General features: G+C 41.1%; 5 protein-coding genes across 7 annotated transcripts; 4 read left to right on the top strand and 1 right to left on the bottom strand.

The window, feature by feature from the left end:
- The first annotated feature begins 289 nt into the window (after positions 1 to 289).
- Positions 290 to 4276, top strand: LOC135428636 (Golgi resident protein GCP60). 2 transcript variants are annotated; one of them, XM_064682715.1, is made up of 5 exons: positions 290 to 365; positions 480 to 632; positions 706 to 1133; positions 2769 to 3299; positions 3553 to 4276. In XM_064682715.1, the coding sequence occupies exons 2-5, from the start codon at positions 524 to 526 to the stop codon at positions 3982 to 3984; spliced, it is 1500 nt and encodes a 499-aa protein (XP_064538785.1). In that variant the 5' UTR covers positions 290 to 365; positions 480 to 523; the 3' UTR covers positions 3985 to 4276. The 2 variants fall into 2 exon arrangements, with proteins under 2 accessions (XP_064538785.1, XP_064538784.1); XM_064682714.1 differs by lacking the exon at positions 290 to 365 and having other exon boundaries at positions 405 to 632.
- A 340-nt stretch (positions 4277 to 4616) lies between these two features.
- On the top strand, positions 4617 to 6278 carry Tcs4 (Threonyl-carbamoyl synthesis 4). Its single transcript, XM_064682716.1, has 2 exons — positions 4617 to 4837; positions 4905 to 6278. Exons 1-2 carry the CDS (start codon positions 4653 to 4655, stop codon positions 5938 to 5940), a joined length of 1221 nt encoding a protein of 406 aa, XP_064538786.1. The 5' UTR covers positions 4617 to 4652; the 3' UTR covers positions 5941 to 6278.
- An 861-nt stretch (positions 6279 to 7139) lies between these two features.
- Positions 7140 to 15904, bottom strand: Cdc42 (Cell division cycle 42). 2 transcript variants are annotated; one of them, XM_064682717.1, is made up of 3 exons: positions 15710 to 15904; positions 8367 to 8682; positions 7140 to 8291 (listed from the first exon to the last, which is right to left on the bottom strand). In XM_064682717.1, the coding sequence occupies exons 1-3, from the start codon at positions 15805 to 15807 to the stop codon at positions 8004 to 8006; spliced, it is 702 nt and encodes a 233-aa protein (XP_064538787.1). In that variant the 5' UTR covers positions 15808 to 15904; the 3' UTR covers positions 7140 to 8003. The 2 variants fall into 2 exon arrangements, with proteins under 2 accessions (XP_064538787.1, XP_064538788.1); XM_064682718.1 differs by lacking the exon at positions 15710 to 15904 and adding an exon at positions 10450 to 10591.
- On the top strand, positions 10689 to 12115 carry LOC135428640 (uncharacterized). The gene is made up of 2 exons (XM_064682719.1): positions 10689 to 10849; positions 11080 to 12115. The coding sequence occupies exons 1-2, from the start codon at positions 10689 to 10691 to the stop codon at positions 11399 to 11401; spliced, it is 483 nt and encodes a 160-aa protein (XP_064538789.1). The 3' UTR covers positions 11402 to 12115.
- Mer (ezrin/radixin/moesin family protein merlin) lies at positions 12353 to 15432 on the top strand. The gene is made up of 5 exons (XM_064682713.1): positions 12353 to 13243; positions 13304 to 13406; positions 13465 to 13674; positions 13749 to 13985; positions 14053 to 15432. The coding sequence occupies exons 1-5, from the start codon at positions 12687 to 12689 to the stop codon at positions 14860 to 14862; spliced, it is 1917 nt and encodes a 638-aa protein (XP_064538783.1). The 5' UTR covers positions 12353 to 12686; the 3' UTR covers positions 14863 to 15432.
- Positions 15905 to 17611: the final 1707 nt, after the last annotated feature.

Raw genomic sequence — 17611 nt, 5'->3', positions numbered from 1 at the left:
CTTTTTTTAATAATTAGGTATTTGGTTTTAATTTATTGTAAATGAGCACGATAACACAGATATTCGATAATATTAAAAACAAATTGATATAAGCTAAAAGTAGTTTTGGGAACCTTAAATGTCGTGCGTTTCTGAGCGTGAGTATTACGTGCGTGTATTTGCTTTGTATTAGATAAACAATTCGCGACCAACTCTGACTAACATAAACAACTTTGACATTTATTTTCAAGAAAATTATGCGTATTGTAGTAAACTTCGCAGGATAAATCAAATAACGCTTTATACCCAACTTGGCGCCAAATAGCATAAGCTGCTTCTACATTGGCAATCACAAATTGGCCATCGAGTTATCGTGATTTAATCGGGTAAGTTCGATATTTTTTGTCTCTAATACACTCACCCACACACATACGAACACACATACACACAGTCAGATTTTATTATTTATTTTTGTTTTCTGCTGTGCTAATATTTTGTAGCGCCAAAGATAATTCCTAAAAGAAATTGTATACATTAAAGGACAATGGATAACAACAGCAGCAGCAGCAGCAGACCAGGCAATACAAGTACTTTGGAGAAATGGGGCTTTCCATTGCAGGAGCTTTACCGTCTCGCGTTTACATTCTACAAACGTAAATTGAACCGCAAATATTGTCGTATGCATTTCTGTGGCTTCCTTTCAATTTAATGTTGCATGCCTTGCAGAGAATTCGGGCAAGGCTATACATCTGTCCTACGAAGACAACCTCAAGCTAATCGCCTTCAAGCAACAGGCCGCGGTCGGCCCGTTCAGCGCGAACCATGCGCCGGCTCTGGGCGTTCTGGACGTGATCGGGCGCGACAGGCAGCAGCACTGGCAGCTGCTGGGTGACATCACACGCGAGCAGGCGATGGAGGGCTTCATCGATCTGCTGGACACCATGTGCAGTGCCTTTCGGCCATACATTGAGGCCGTGCGTCAGAATCGCGATGAGAACCTAAAGGCCGAACTGCGTCGCATGGAACTGGAGAAGGAGGCGCGCCAGAAACGCGAACGCGAACAGCAGGAGCTGCTCGAGGAGGGCTACAAGGAGGAATTGCAACGCCGTCAGCTGCAGGATGCGCTCAACAAGCAGACATATCAGCAGTTCAAGGTAAATTCACAACTGCGACACGCAATCGATTTTCTAATACCACGTACACCATTCCGTGTGCCAAGTGGGCATAACAGCCACTGTGAAGGTGTATGTGACGGCAAGTGATAAGTGCCGCACTCTCTATAAAAACTTGCAGAGGGGGTCGCGAAATGCGGCATATGAAAATGGGATATACGAAATAGAATATATGCTAATTGACACATATAAAAGTAATATATCTGAGCAATTGGAACAGAATGGATATACTTTCCATATATCCCATTTCGCGACGCTTCATATAGCTTATGTACTAGCATTAATTATTATCAGGGGCAAATTGTTTTCGATGTTTTTTTACAATCTGTTTTTGTTTGTTTAACACGATTTTAATGTCTACAATATGTTTTTCTATCTCGTTCCTCTTCAAAAGTATTTGCACTTTTTTGTATTTTGTAAGCAATTTCGTATAATATTTGTTTAAATTGGAAGCTTTTCCTCTTTTAACCGGACGCAAAGTTTATTTAAGCCTGGGAATTTAGAAATATTTTGGAAATTTCATGAACCTAATTAGAAAAGTATTTAAGCATTCATTCCGATTATATTTTATTATTCAAATATTTGTGGAACAAAAAGGGAAAATGGAATTTGTATATATCTTGTTTTAGGAGAGCCCATTCAATTAAATGTTGTAATATTTAATACGGGTTGAAAGAGTTCAAGAACTGTTTACAAATCTGTTACGTGTCATATAAGTGCGAGTATTGCATGGCAGAGGGAATTTTATGGAAATTATGTCATAAAATGTGTAATGCATAGAAGAAGGCAACTTAGAAGTCATATAGGATACGTATATATATATATATATTCTTGAACAAAATCAACAAACGACTCGATGTAGTCTCAATTGTTCGTCTGTTTCTTCTCTCTAGATCTAGATACAAAACTAGGCATAGATCCGTTTGACATATATATACAAGTTTTTTGCCATAGATTGTTCTACAAATTAAGTTATAAAAAGGAAATCTAAACATCTAAAACAAGAGCTTTAATATGCTTTAAGATATGAGTACTGTATTATTAAGTTGCAATATCGAGTCAATATATACATATAGTATGGCAATTGGCTTTAAATATATATATCAATATATATAGACGATGCAGTTCCGATTGATAAGTCTCTTAAATATCAAAGCTCACAGCTTTGGGGAATTGTCAATTGCGAATCGAAAAACTAGTCCAAAAAAATGCTTTAGTGGCATATTTGAAAACTGATTTCCGTTCTGATGTTACAATTTAGTATAAAGAATAGGGAGATATAGTATAATATATATTGATAATATAATTTTATAAGCTATAATTAGACTTTAATAGAAAATTCGTAAGTTCCGGCTAACAGCTTGCGTTCTAGAAAGGGTATTCGGTAGTCGGCAACTGTGAAACTTGTCATCTGTTTGCCCAGACAGTTGCACCTGTTGTTGGCCAAACCGAATCGCACGTCGTTGTTGTCGTCGCCAGCAGTCAGTCAATAATAAATGTTAATTGTCTGCGTTGGCGGCGAATGAGGTCACACGGCCGAATTGGGTCAAGAACGAGCTGTTTGAAATGCAAGGATACATGTGTTTATAATTGACTGCGTTGATTGATTGTTTGCAGCTGTACGCGGAAAAGCAGTTCCCTGGCAATCCGGAGCAGCAGGCGGTGCTCATACATCAGCTGCAGCGGGAGCACTACCATCAGTATATGCAGCAGTTGCATTTGCAGAGTCAGGGCCAGACGCAGCACGCAGCGAATCCCAATCGGAATCTGGAACAGCAGACGCCAGACAAGGACAACGATCTGTTGCTGCTAGCGGAGACGGAGCAGGAACCGAAGCAGATGAACAACAACAATAGCAACAGCTGCAGCAATAGTCCTGGCAGTGCCAATCTGGCCCGTGCCATGGATGGACTGCAGCTTAACGAATTCGAGAGCCAGTCACAGCAGCAGCAGCAGCAGCAGCAGCAGCAGTCGCCAGGCGAGCAGCCAGCGCAGTCGGAGCAGTTGGCTGGCGATGAGTACGATGATTATGTGATGATACGTCCGGCCAAGATTTGGACGCGTCCCGATATCGAACAGTTCAAGACTGAAGTATCCGCCGGCGATGGCGATGGTGTTATAACCATTGGACACGGCGATACGGTAACGGTGCGTATTACAACTAAAACTAATCGACTGATTGATTGATTGATTGATTGATTGACTGACTAACTGACTGATTGACAGACAATACACAGCGCTAGGAGGAGTTGCTTTTTAAGACAAGACTAGGAAAATTTGTGCAAAAAGCTTGCATGGAGCTCTATGTACATTTTTCATTTCAAAATCTTTAAATGCGAAATTTGAATATATTGAATACGTAACTAATTGATCTGTTTTTTTTTCCATCTGTTTTTGACAGGTGCGTGTGCCCACAAATATGAACGGGAAGTGCATCTTCTGGGAGTTTGCGACGGACAATTACGACATCGGTTTCGGCATTTACTTTGAGTGGGCAAAGCCCGTGACCAACGAGGTGACGGTGCATGTAAGCGACAGCGATGAGGATGAGGATTGCGTCGATGAGGATTATCTATCGACGACAGAGGATTTGGAGTCCGGTTCCCTGTCGCAGGATCGGCATGCATTGGCCGTACAAAATGCGGCCGCCGCCGCCGCCACAAAGCCGCCCATATCCATAATTGTGCCAATCTATCGGCGCGAATGCTACAACGAGGTCTATGTGGGCTCCCATTCGTATCCCGGCGAGGGTGTCTACCTCCTGAAATTTGACAATAGCTACAGCATTTGGCGTTCCAAAACGCTTTATTATCGCGTCTATTACGAGCGATAAGGCCAAAAATGTCCAGTAATTACGAACTGGATTACTTACTAGAGTGCATATACATGCATAGTCCAAGAAACTAGACATTTATTCTTAGAATTTCAGAAAGGGGTGTGTACGTGTACGTGTTGTGTATGTGTGTGTGTGTGTTGTGGTGTGGTGTGGCTCGTATTGGAGTGTGTATGCAGAACGTGCATATACAACAATTTAGGAAACTTCACTTTTCCATTTGCAAAATGATTAAATCAATATTATTTATTATATAGTTTTCAAAATAAAACATAAATAAAATACATGTGTATTTGAAACGTTTGTCTTCATTTGCATAATTTCAAATGGCGCTCGTTTCATTGGCGAAAGTCCAATTCATAGCATATGGATTTTTATAACTTATATTAACTTAATAATAAAAAAGTATTTTAATCAATAGAAATAACATTAATTACATTTATTAATTTTAAGTGCAGTGTTGCCAGATCGAGACAGTGCTAGCCGTTAGTAGCTGGCTGGTGACACTGCTTAAAAAGCCAGCGCTGCCAGATGCTACAAATGTGGGCTTGCAGTGACAGTGCACACGGGCTAGCAACTCTGCCTGAAATGCCAGCGCTGCCGGACTGTAATAATGTTTACTGTGCGTTGTTGTTGTTTTATTCAAAAAGCCGGCATATTCGTGTGTTATGTATGCAGCTGCAGTTCAACAGCTGCTCAAATGTTCGGGCGCATCCAGCCGACTCGGCAAACGCCTGCTCAGCTATGTGCTGGGCATCGAAACATCCTGCGATGACACAGGCATTGCCATTGTCGATACAACTGGTCGGGTGCACGCCAATGTGCTCGAGTCCCAGCAGCAGTTCCACACACGGTAACAGAACCCTGGACTCTATTCTTAACTCTCCCCATATACACATATATTCGTCTACAATTTCTAGTTACGGCGGCATCATACCGCCACGTGCTCAGGATCTGCATCGGGCGCGCATTGAAAACGCCTACGAGCGTTGCCTGGAGCAGGCGCAACTGCAGCCGGAGCAATTGGAGGCGATTGCAGTGACGACACGGCCGGGACTGCCGTTGAGCTTAATTGTGGGCCTGCGTTTTGCACGCCATCTGGCACGCCGGGAACAGAAACCATTGCTGCCCGTGCATCACATGGAGGCACACGCGCTGCAGGTGCGCATGGAGCAGCAATCGGAGATTAGCTTTCCATATCTGTGCCTGCTCATCAGCGGCGGCCACTGTCAACTGGCCGTGGTACATGGTCCCGGCCGTCTGACGCTGCTCGGCGAAACGCTGGACGATGCGCCCGGCGAGGCATTCGATAAAATAGCGCGACGCCTGCGTCTCTATGTGCTGCCCCAGTATCGGCTGTGGAACGGCGGCCATGCCGTCGAGCATGCTGCACTAGCGGCACGCGATCCGGCTGCATACGAGTTCCCGCTGCCATTGTCGAGGCAGCGCGACTGCAACTTTAGCTTTGCGGGCATCAAGAACAACTCGTTTCGTGCCATACGCAAACAGGAGCTGGCCGAGCGCACGCCGCCCGATGGCATCATCAGCAACTATGAAGACTTCTGTGCGGGTCTGTTGCGTGCGGTCAGTCGCCATTTAATGCATCGCACACAGCGCGCCCTGGAGTACTGTCTGCAGCAAGGGCTATTTGGCGACGCGCCGCCCACCCTGGTCATCTCGGGCGGCGTGGCCAACAACGATGTGATCTTTGACAATCTGGCTCATTTGGCCACGCAATATAATTGCCGCTGCTACAGACCCTCGAAGCGCTACTGTTCCGACAATGGCGTCATGATAGCCTGGCATGGCATCGAGCAACTGCTGCAGGATGGGCAGAATAGCCTGCGCCGGGACATCGATCACATTGATATTGCAGGCAGCGCTGGCTTCCAGCACTCGGCGGTCAGCGATGTGGCGCTGGCGGGCATCAAATGCAAGTGGATCAAACCGCTTTAAGCCAAGAGACGTGACATGCCTGAAATTTACGACGGAACAAAACACCAAACTAAACAAATTTTAATAAATATTTGAATATATAAATGTTAAGTGAAACTATATTCGAACTGTCCAAAACTACATCAAGTCTGCAAAACAGCTCTGATCCTAACCGCAACTAAATCTGTAATCAGAGAGAGGGCCAATTTGTTATATATATTTTAAGATATTCCAAAAAGCGCTATGAAAATCGAAAATTTGTTCATTTCGTTAAATGTAAATATGTAATTTAACAAAAAATGTTCTATTTAAAATTGAAATGAATCCAACCCGGATCTATTATGGATGTGAAAAACCAAGTTCATTATCTGATCCCCAAGCCGAAGCATTGGAACTGAACCACGATAAATTCTATTAATATTTCAGACCTGGTTTAAATACCATTATATTTGTATAACAACAATTTTACGACCGATTTTCCATTAGAAGCTATGGCAGCCGCAGCAATATGGACGGATCATAGTCGGGATTCAGCTTTAAAACTAAGCGACTTGGTTGTAGATGATACTGATCAAGAATATATATATGTACATAGTTTAGGGAGGGTCGGAGATATTTACTCTATGCTAGTTATAATACGATCGTGTCGTGTCTGGCTAAAAAATTCCGGCAGGTGCCCAACTGTTTAAGCCCAAAGTTGATTTCGTTTGGTTGTTTTTTTTTTTTTACATTATATATTTGTTTTTTTTTTTTTCTTTTTTATTATATTATCTGAAATCAATAATGTCAAATGTCTAAGGTCTAAAAAAAAAATGTAAAAATTGATAATGTATACATATAAAAATATTAAAAAATGCATTAGTTCTTCATCATCTGCTGCTACTCTTTGTTTTTTATGCTGAACTACAATACAGTTTTCACTTGTTTTTAATCTTTTGCTTGTCGTTTCTTGTTTGGATTATACTTATAAGGTTTAGGTTTTTGTTTTTTTTTTTGTTTTCTAAATTTTCGCAATTGTTTTCTTCTTTTTTTTTTGCAACCTTTACTTATATATTTCAATACTCTTATTTTTATTACATAATTTGCGTCATATACATTACGCATATTTCTTTTATTATAATTTTAATTTTTAGTTTTAGTTTCTTTCCTTTTTTTTTTCTTTTTAGTTAATTTTGTATACCGTTATTATTGCGTGTGTAAACAAATGGTAGACATATGCATGTATTTTATATATTTATTTTGCTCAATATATGCATTATTTGTGTTTTTATATATTATTACTTTTATTTATTTATCATATTTGTTGCCTGCTCGCTTTGTTTTCTATTGCTGCGAGCAGTTCCTTTTTCACACTGTTTTTTTTTTCTCCTATTTTTAGGTTGTTTTCTTTTTTTTATATATATGTATATATATATTTATATATATGTATATACACACATATATATATTTATGCAAAACACAAAATTGCAGTTTTCAGTTTTGTTCTGGTTTGTTTTGTTTTTTTTTCTTCTATTCCTTCTCTTAATTTTGTATATATGAATATATAAATAATTTGTTTTGCTATATTGTTATTGTTGTTTTTGTTTTGTTTTTTTTTGCTTAATTTTTTCCATTTATTTTCTTATAAGAAATCGCGCCAAAAGAATTAAGATGGAAGGGTTTGAAGGGTCTCGGTGCAGCGGCGCGCAAGCGGAATTTTGATTTGCGAAAATGTAGAGAATACATTTAAATTAAAATCAAATTAAATACAATTATTGCCAAATTGCAAATTTAAGGATTGGCAAAAGAATTTTGCCTGTGCTTTTGCTTTGGGGCTGAGCGCACTGGGTAGCGGCCGAAGGAGACGGGGCTCGGAGGGGGCGGGTGGGGGAGGGAGGTGTGGGGTAACAGGGGACAGTAAAACTGTTTAAAAGCGTGTATAAATTGAAGAGGACAATTTAAAAAGAATAAGACAGAAAATTTACATACATGTATCGTATATATAGTTATATATAGTATTTGGGGGGTGTATTATTTTGTTGTTGTTGTTGAGAGCGAAGCAGAAAAAAAAAAACAACCGAAAAACAACAAAGAAACAAAAATAATTAGAGGAATTTGCATTTCCTCTTCTTGGATGGCTCTGGCGGCTCCAGGGCGGCCAATATGGCCTCGTCGAATACATTTTTCAGGCCCTTCTGTGTGAGGGCCGAGCACTCGACATATTTGACCGCCTTCAGCTCCTTGGCCAGTTTTTCGCCCTGCTCGGATGTGATTGGCTTTTGCTTATTCTTGGCCAGTTTCTCCAATGTGCTTGTCTCGTCGCGCAAATCAATTTGTGTGCCCACCAGCAGGAACGGCGTCTTTTGACAATGGTGCGTTATCTCCGGCACCCACTGTAAGTGTGGAATATAATTAACAATATTAAAATTCAAGGCATATTCTCGCACTCTCTTTCCTAGCTGTCTTACCTTCTCCTTGACATTCTCAAATGAACTGGGACTGACCACCGAGAAGCAGACGAGAAACACATCCGTTTGCGGATATGACAGCGGACGCAGTCGATCGTAATCCTCCTGACCGGCTGTATCGAATAATCCCAGCGTATACGGCTCACCGCCGATCATCACTGTCACCGCATAATTGTCAAATACAGTTGGCACATATTCTGATGGAAATTTGTTGGTTGTGTACGATATCAGCAGGCACGTCTTGCCCACAGCGCCATCTCCAACGACCACGCACTTAATGGTTTGCATACCGTACGAGTTATGTGAATAACGATTTCTGAAAACGATGAATACATTCTGAATTATAGTGAGGCATGTGATAGGATAAAGATTCCACACTGATGGCAACAATTTGGTAGACAAAGCTTAAAGTGTAATACTGCACGGCATCCAGCTTAGGCAAGAAATCCTGTACCTACAGTTGGAGACCGTGGCCGGGTTGAGGCCCAGATACTTGTTCTCTGAATCCATCTACAGGAATGGAGACTGCTGGCTCCACACCTTTCCTTGGGGTGTAGCTGACATTCCTGCACTTAGCCGGATTCAATTGAATGTTTCACTCACCTCTCAGGTAAGTGGAGGTCACTCAACTTTATTAGGTATAGATTTCCTATAGCTGACACGGGTTAAAGCTGATAGAATAATGTTCTACTGTGATCCAAATTATATATAAGCCAAATGCAGCTTAACCAAACTCTCAAATCGTATCGGACAAGCACAAACCATCATCATAAGAAACAAGGTCTAAATTGAGTTCATTTATAGAAATGGACACGATCTTTTATATAATTGTTGGTCAACTTTGCAGGCTTCACTGTAGCCAAACGGACATGTGTGTGTCTGTGTGGACTCATATGCCTTAATTACTTTCGCAAAGAGGCAGCACCGAAGCGCGGGGCGTGGGCGTGAGCGAGGCCGACTGGGAAGGCCCTTGCCCGGCCAAGTGTTAAGTTCGCCATAGGGTGGGTGGGTGGTTGGTTGTTGGCTAACAAGGGAGTGCGGGAGGGCTGTATTTAGGAGAACGCTTTGTTATTATCGCATCAAACACATACACACACACACACACACACACACACACACACACACACACACACACACACACACACACACACATGTATATATACACACATATGTATTTATACACACACAATAACAATTACATATGCACATATCAGTCCGAGACGCAAATTGCTATTTACTTGTATTTTTTTTTTATTGTATTTTTTATATTTTTGCTCAACTATTGTCTTATCTACGCGTGCGAGTTGTATCTGTAGAACTTTGTACACAGAGACCACACACATACACACACACACGCACTCACACAACTACTGCCGGGCGGTATCGACGTCGTCGCCGCCGGCTTCCTTTTTAGTGGAGCATAAAGCAGAGAGCCACAGGCGAAGGCGATGACTCAAGCTGTGCATGTGTGCGTGCCGAATGAAAGAAAAAACAACACCAAGCGCACACACACACACACACAGTGCCTAGATAAGCTCGCAGGCAGTTCTAATATGAAATATGCAGCTCCCTGCCTCACCCGCGCATACAAGCACAACCATTTTCAGCGTACGTGTGTCATGTATTTATATGCACGTGTGTGGGTTTTAAACGCAGTTTTGCTGCAGCTAATATGCTAATTTATTTTGACACAAATGCACTTGTGTATAAATATACACACACAGACACACATGCACGCGCATATGTGCATATTGTTTTGCATCGCCCACACACACGCACACGCACATACGAGTTTGTAACTATTAGAAAGCCAAGCAAAACGAAATGCACAAATTATAGGCACATTTCGAAAATTTGCCAGCAGCCAGAATAAAATTGAACCAATCGTTTTCACCAACACTAAGGTGCATTACGTACACACATACTGACATGAGAGCATGCAGACACAGGCAGCCAAAGCAGTCATCGTTAACATTTTTGGTCACTTTTCACTACAGAATTTTCTCTTTCTTAGCGCAGATGTATTGGTTTTTGCTAGGTATTTATTGTATGCCGAGCCGTTGGCTTGCGCCATTTTACTTACAACTGATTTGGATTGAAAACGGCAACAAATATGTGTAATTTGTTTTCTTTTTACTATATTTTTGGGCTGGGTTGGGCGTCGATTCGTACAGAAAACTACTATTTTTCTTTTGTGTGTTCGTTCTCTTCAGCAATAGTAATCTGTATGCGTGCGAATGACGAAGCATAGGGTTGCCACTGCGACAATCGCTATCGCAATTTTGACGTTTACAAATGGCAACGCCCTGCATACTGTTTATAATGTTGCCACTCCGTTCGCATGCAACTCTCATCTGTCACCTAGAACAAGCACAAGAGAACAGCAGCGACAACAAAGTAGGCGACCAAAATTCACTTGCCAGGCATAAGAAAAAAGGAACCGAAGGGTATGACATCGAAATGGCTGGATTTTTAAGAACCAGGTATGTGATTTACTAGCCAATTCTTAGCAAATTAAACCTATAGACCAATTCAATTGCGACTCGATGCAGTCATGCGCATGCATAAATTGAGAAACACATATGAACAGCATTACAGTGACCTGCAGTTTATTTATTTCATGGCCAAATTGCAATTCCAATTGAAAATTATATCAGACACGTACCCAACGAAAATGTACGTACATAAATATATATAACCGATATAATTACAGAAAACGTAGCCGCGAAGATGATCTGCCGTGCGAATCGACGCCATTGTCCAAGCGTATCAATAATCTGCATTTAAACTACGATGATGGAAACAGCAGCAGCAGCAGCAACTGCAGTATTCCGAATCTAATCAATGACAACAACAATTATCTATTATTACCAACGATTACTGGTGGCGGTTGTGGCAGTGGTCCTGCCGAAGTGGTTGGCGGGGTATACGAGTACAATCCTGAATTGAATGCAGATCAAAATCCGTATTACTATGAAAAGAACAAAATGTTGTATGACTTGCACGTTGAACGTGTCAAGCGCAGCAATCACTAGGTTTTTAAAGACACACTTAATTTTGTACATGTACAGAAGTGTATGTGGATAAAATACGCTTTGCTCTAGAGTGATATAAAAAGAAAACAAATCAAGAAACAAACATTTAACAAAAAACTCAAGAATAACTGTAGTACACACAAAATGAAAAAGAATTAATCAAAACCGAAACATAACTCGCTTGCCTTATCCATTCGTTAACTAAATAAGCAATTGCAACGGTAGCTGATAGTGCCAATAGTTCAAGGAAAACCTCAGATGGATTAGTAAGCCAATCTTCTATCGTTAATAAGTTTATCTCGTTCATAACAGTTTATACTAAACTAGGAAAACAATGTTTGTTTGTAAACTTCCAAACTTCTGCGAATTGAGTCAACTTAAATGTGTTCGAAATATGTATGTAAAATTATAGACATTAATTAACGATACAGCTGTAAAAATAGACCACTAAAAACCATAAAATGTAGCTAGTGATTTTCAAATAATTACGTACATATAAACCATATAAGACTTTTCGAATTTGCTCCTGCACATGTGTAAATCTGTTAACTATGTTTAATAGACGATGCAATTCTTCTGAAATAATAGAATTATGTGCCCGAGTGCTTAACTTCAATATAATATATATACAAATATTTAACTAAGGTTACGTTAAGTAAGCCATGTATGAAGCAGCAATACTGTTAATAAAGTATTATAGGAATTTTCTCAATATTTCAGCGTCACTTTTGTTTGTTTGTTGAATTTGGAAAAGTATTCATGTTTGCAAACCACTGTGCGGTTCGCATATCTAACATTGTTGTTGTCTCCATTTATACAATGCAATCAACGTACGCTCTCCTGCCAGCCAAGCGCGCTCTCTCTCGTTGTCTCTCTCATTCACACTGGCACACGTTCACGTCCGACACACACAAACACACATGCATCCAGGCACACTCATTCTTTGTTGTTGCTATTTATACGCTCGCAATTTATTTTTGACAACGTAAAATGTTGTAATATATTGTTAAATATTAGTTATAAAATTTAAATTTAAATTAAGTGCCTTTCAAAGTGCCAGTGCAGTATTTACAAAAATTATACATAAATGCAATATGCCCGAATGCGAACGCGAACGGAGTGGAAAATGTTTGACAAGTGCAACAAGTAAACACAAGAGCCTCACATAATAGCCAAATATTTAATATATACATATTTGCCATATGTATATGCACATAGTTATAGCCGAACAATACATCACAATCGATATTGATAGACATCGGAATCGCATCCGCAATCGCCGTAGATGATGAGCCCCTTCGGTTCGAAGAAGAACCGTTCGTTGCCGGTGCGCGTGAGCACTTTCGATTCGGAGTTGGAGTTCGAATTGGAGACCCGCTCCACGGGCCAGGAGCTGTTCGATTTGGTGTGCCGGACAATTGGACTGCGCGAATCGTGGTATTTTGGTTTACAGTATGTGGACACACGCAACAATGTCTCTTGGCTCAAAATGGACAAAAAGGTCAAAGATCAGCGGGTCGAGCTGCATGCAAACAATAGCATTTATGTGTTCAGTTTCTATGCGAAATTCTTTCCGGAGAACGTCAGCGAGGAGCTGATACAGGAAATAACCCAGCATTTGTTCTTCTTGCAAGTGAAACAGAGCATTCTCTCCATGGACATCTACTGCCGACCAGAGGCGTCGGTTCTGCTCGCCTCGTATGCGGTCCACGTCCAATACGGACCCTACGATTATGAAACCTACAAGGACGGCATGCTGGCCGGCGGGGAATTGCTGCCCAAGGGCGTTACCGATCAATATCAAATGACGCCCGAGATGTGGGAGGAGCGCATCAAGACCTGGTGAGTGTGCCCAAAGCAAATGCCTAGCTGCATCTTTTATATTTGTTGGTCAATTTCTAGGTACATGGATCATGAACCCATGACACGTGATGAGGTTGAAATGGAGTATCTCAAAATAGCACAAGATCTGGACATGTACGGTGTCAACTACTTTCCTATTACGGTGAGTCTATCCAAGCTCCCTTTACTTAAATACCTAACGAGACTTATTCGATCCACAGAATAAGAACAAAACCAAATTGTGGCTGGGCGTTACAGCCGTGGGTCTTAACATCTATGACGAGCGCGACAAGCTAACCCCAAAGACAACGTTCCAATGGAACGAGATACGACACGTTAGTTTCGATGACAAGAAATTCACGATACGTTTAGTGGACGCCAAAGTGTCGAACTTTATATTTTACTCGCAGGATTTGCACATCAATAAAATGGTAAGTGCCAGTTTAGTGAATCCATTTAGATATATGTATATTTAATATAACTTTCAACTTGAATCTATGCGCAGATACTTGATCTGTGCAAGGGCAATCATGATCTCTACATGAGACGCCGCAAACCGGACACCATGGAGATACAGCAAATGAAGGCGCAGGCCAAAGAGGAGAAACAGCGCCGCCAAATCGAGCGCAAGAAGTTCATCAGAGAGAAGCAGCTGCGCGAGAAGGCCGAACATGAGCGTTACGAGTTGGAGAAGCGTCTGGAGCATCTGCAGGACGAGATGCGCATGGCTAGCGATGCGTTGGTGGGTCAGGCGACGATATATCCCAAACGAAATCTAAATACCCCATTAATGTCCATTTAACTTGCAGCGCCGCTCCGAGGAGACCAAGGAGCTGTACTTTGAAAAGAGTCGCGTCAACGAGGAGCAAATGCAGCTAACCGAATGCAAGGCGAATCACTTCAAGACGGAAATGGATCGTCTGCGCGAGCGTCAAATGAAAGTGGAGCGCGAGAAGCACGATCTGGAGAAGAAGATACGCGATGCCGATTTCTATATGCTCCAGCTGACCGTCGAGAATGATAAGCGCGAGGCCGAAACGGAGAAGCTCAAGAAGGAGCTGATCTGTGCCAAAATGGCGGAACGCGAGGCCACCGCCCGTTTGCTTAACTTTCTCAACAGTGGCCGTAAATCCTCCACGGACAGCCTGCTAACCGCATCGACTGTTTCCCATGCGAATGTCAACAATGCCTCCAGCATAGCGGCGATTAGCACACCTTCGCTGACGACGAGCAGCTCCACAAATGATATGGAAACAGCTGGCGGCGCCGAGCTAACCACATCCGCATCCCATTACATTGTGATGGGCGATAATTCAAGCGGCATTTCAGATGATTTTGAGCCCAAGGAATTCATACTCACCGACAACGAAATGGAGCAGATCACAAACGAGATGGAGCGCAGCCATCTAGAGTATCTGCGCAAGTCCAAGAAGCAGGTGCAGAACCAACTGCAAACGTTGCGCAGCGAGATAGCCCCACACAAGATCGAACAGAACCAGAGCAACCTGGACATACTCAGCGAGGCGCAGATCAAGGCCGGCGAGAATAAATATTCAACGCTGAAAAAGCTCAAGTCCGGTTCGACCAAGGCGCGTGTCGCCTTCTTCGAGGAACTCTAGTGGCAGCAGTGGATGCAAAATAGCCAACAAAAAACCCCAAAACAAGACTTAGCCCAAAATATTGCGCATTGTTGTAGTTTTCGTCATATTTAAAGCAGTTCAATGTATGCGTGTACGTTTTTGTTTCAGTGTATCTGTGCATGCTGTGACGATTTAATTCACTGTATGTATACTTTTATACCCTGTAAATTTGATTCACCACATGTCTGTCTGTGTTTGCCTTAGTGTGTGTGTGTACACCATATCAATTAAACTAGCTGTATCTAGTTGTCTCATTGTATCTATGTAAAAGATGTAAATTCAGTTAACTGTATTTATCTCAGTGTATCTATGTATACATGTCAATTCAATTCACTGTATGTATTTGTCTCAGTGTATCTACATATGTATACCATGTAAATTCAAATTATTATATTTGTCGCAGTGCATCTGCGTATAGCATGCCAATTCGATTGAATGCATGTAGCTATGTATTTCTCTCTGTGTATACCATGTCAATAGCTATAAGCCCATAACGCTGGCATCACACTAAGTTCTGTTGCCGAATTCAATAAAATCGTTTTAAATCAGGGCATTAAAATAACAATAATAAGTGTGTTCTAGTCAAAAGTGCTCGACTAGCAGATGCCCTGTACCCAAGCTCTGGCACAAGTCTATAAAGGTATATACAGACGGATTTCTTGATATCAAAATATAAATATAATAGTTCATATAATCCGTGAGGTCGACACGTTCATTCGTACGGACAGATTAAGATGGCCTTATCGACTCGGCTGTTGATGCTGATCAAGAATTGATGTACAGAGTACAGGGTATAGATAGACAGGCATTTGGAACGAGAACTTACAAACCGTCCTTCTTAGCATTCAACTCGGAGATCCTGTGCTTAACGCGAATTTTGACTCGCCGGCAAAGATCACACAACTCCCTCGTAAACGAAGACATTGAAAATTTATAAGCACTTGCCGAATATTTTGGGGCGAATTTATAAAAGTTTTAAAAAATACGTTTTTAAAAATGTTCAAGTTGACGAAAGACCGGAGACTAAAACAATTGTGAGCATTCCGAATACACAAAGCATACTAGGGCTCCTAGGATATTTTTTTGTAATTCCATTTCATAAGTTTGTCACGAAATGTGGAATCTATAGAAGGAGACAGATAGAATGTGGACTTATATTAATTTGTTTTTCTATTTCGCGCCACTGAAACAAACGGAAGTTTTCTTCTCCTCTTGTCTGCGAGGGTATTCAGTCTTCGGCGCACCAATCCATTTTAAAACTATTTCCATCCTACTCTAATCTATTCTATTCTATGCCTGTCCCTTTCGCTTTGCTGTGCTTTTCATTAAGATTTTGGCATGTGTCGGGTCGAGGGAACGCGCAGATTCAGATTCATTCACGATGCTCCAAAAAAAAAACCGCAAGTTACTGTAAAGTACAATAACGTTTTTTCTACCCGGGTGGCAACGCCTTTTAGACTGTTATTCAATTCTGTGAAGAGTTCGCCTTTCTGGTTACCTAAGAGGGACCATATAATTGACAATTTCGAGGTCCGTAGAATCAACCGGGCTTAGTCCTTAATTTCCATTCTAGTAAATAGATGTCCTCTGAGTCGAGGCTCCTTACAGTTAATTAGCTTTATTTTAATGGCAACAGAACGCATGTTCCAATTAAAAGCTCTGTCATAGCCGAGAGCTACAAATCGGGCATGAAGCCCTCCGGTTCAAAGCTGATATTCAATTTTTACTATGAACGGAGGCTTCAACCATGTCGGTGGCCCAAGAACAGCTCAACCTACAGCTAGACCAAACCATGTCTAGTCTTTCATACAAGAACTTGATTCTCTATCAATCGTTCCTATGGGAGCTATATGATATTGTAGTATGATCTAGATCCGATTTTGCATATATGTAAGGAGCACAGTGCGACTTATAAATGCCGTGGTGTTTGGATGAGATATCTTGAAAAGTTTTTCATTTAAGAACCTGCTTTTCGACCAATCAATAGCTTCAAAACTGAGACTAGTTCACATAGAAATAGACAGACGGACTCAGCTGTTGCTGCTGATCTAGATTATATATATACTATATGAGGTCTCCCCTTCTATGCGTTACACATTTCATGACAAAAATGTAATACCCTCCACAAGGGTATGAATAGTATAGCACGAAATAGATGAGACGAACCAAAGTTCAAAGCAAAACTCTGAGATTCATGAATGTAGAAGAACAGGTTCACGAACCGAACCCAACTGCGAGGCACTGGTTCGCAGCCTGAACCGAACCACCAGCATTTGTTTTTGGCCTACTAATATAGCTATTATTATTGGTATTTTTTGTTTGTCTGAGAAAACGGGAAAACGTGACCATTTACATTTATTTTATTTACTCTTTAGCGTTTCATACAGAAATCCGTAAACGTAGTTTTTCTAACGAATAAGTTTTTGTTTTTTATATTTTAATTATTATTTGTTTGTATCTTATCTGCGGCGTTCTTGCCAAGTTTCCATATATGTATATATAATATATGTAGAATTTTGTTTTTATGGTAATTGGAACGCGCACCTTTAAGCTCCCCACACAAAACAAATATATATATAGCTTCCCCCCCCCCCCGCCCAGCCCCCTCTACCCACATTATTACATAAAAGAAACTGTTTTCTTGTTTTTTTTTTTCGTATTTTTTTTTTGTTGTTTTCTTGTTTTGTTTTTTTTGGTACTAAGGAATTTCAAATAGTTACGTCTTTTT

Source organism: Drosophila montana, unplaced genomic scaffold (genome assembly GCF_035044405.1).
Source record: "Drosophila montana isolate Dmon_TW-CO22-7 unplaced genomic scaffold, ASM3504440v1 contig_2482_1, whole genome shotgun sequence".
Lineage (NCBI taxonomy): Eukaryota > Metazoa > Arthropoda > Insecta > Diptera > Drosophilidae > Drosophila > Drosophila montana.
Note: the sequence above shows the minus strand (reverse complement) of the source record. Positions and strands in the feature narration are given on the sequence as shown.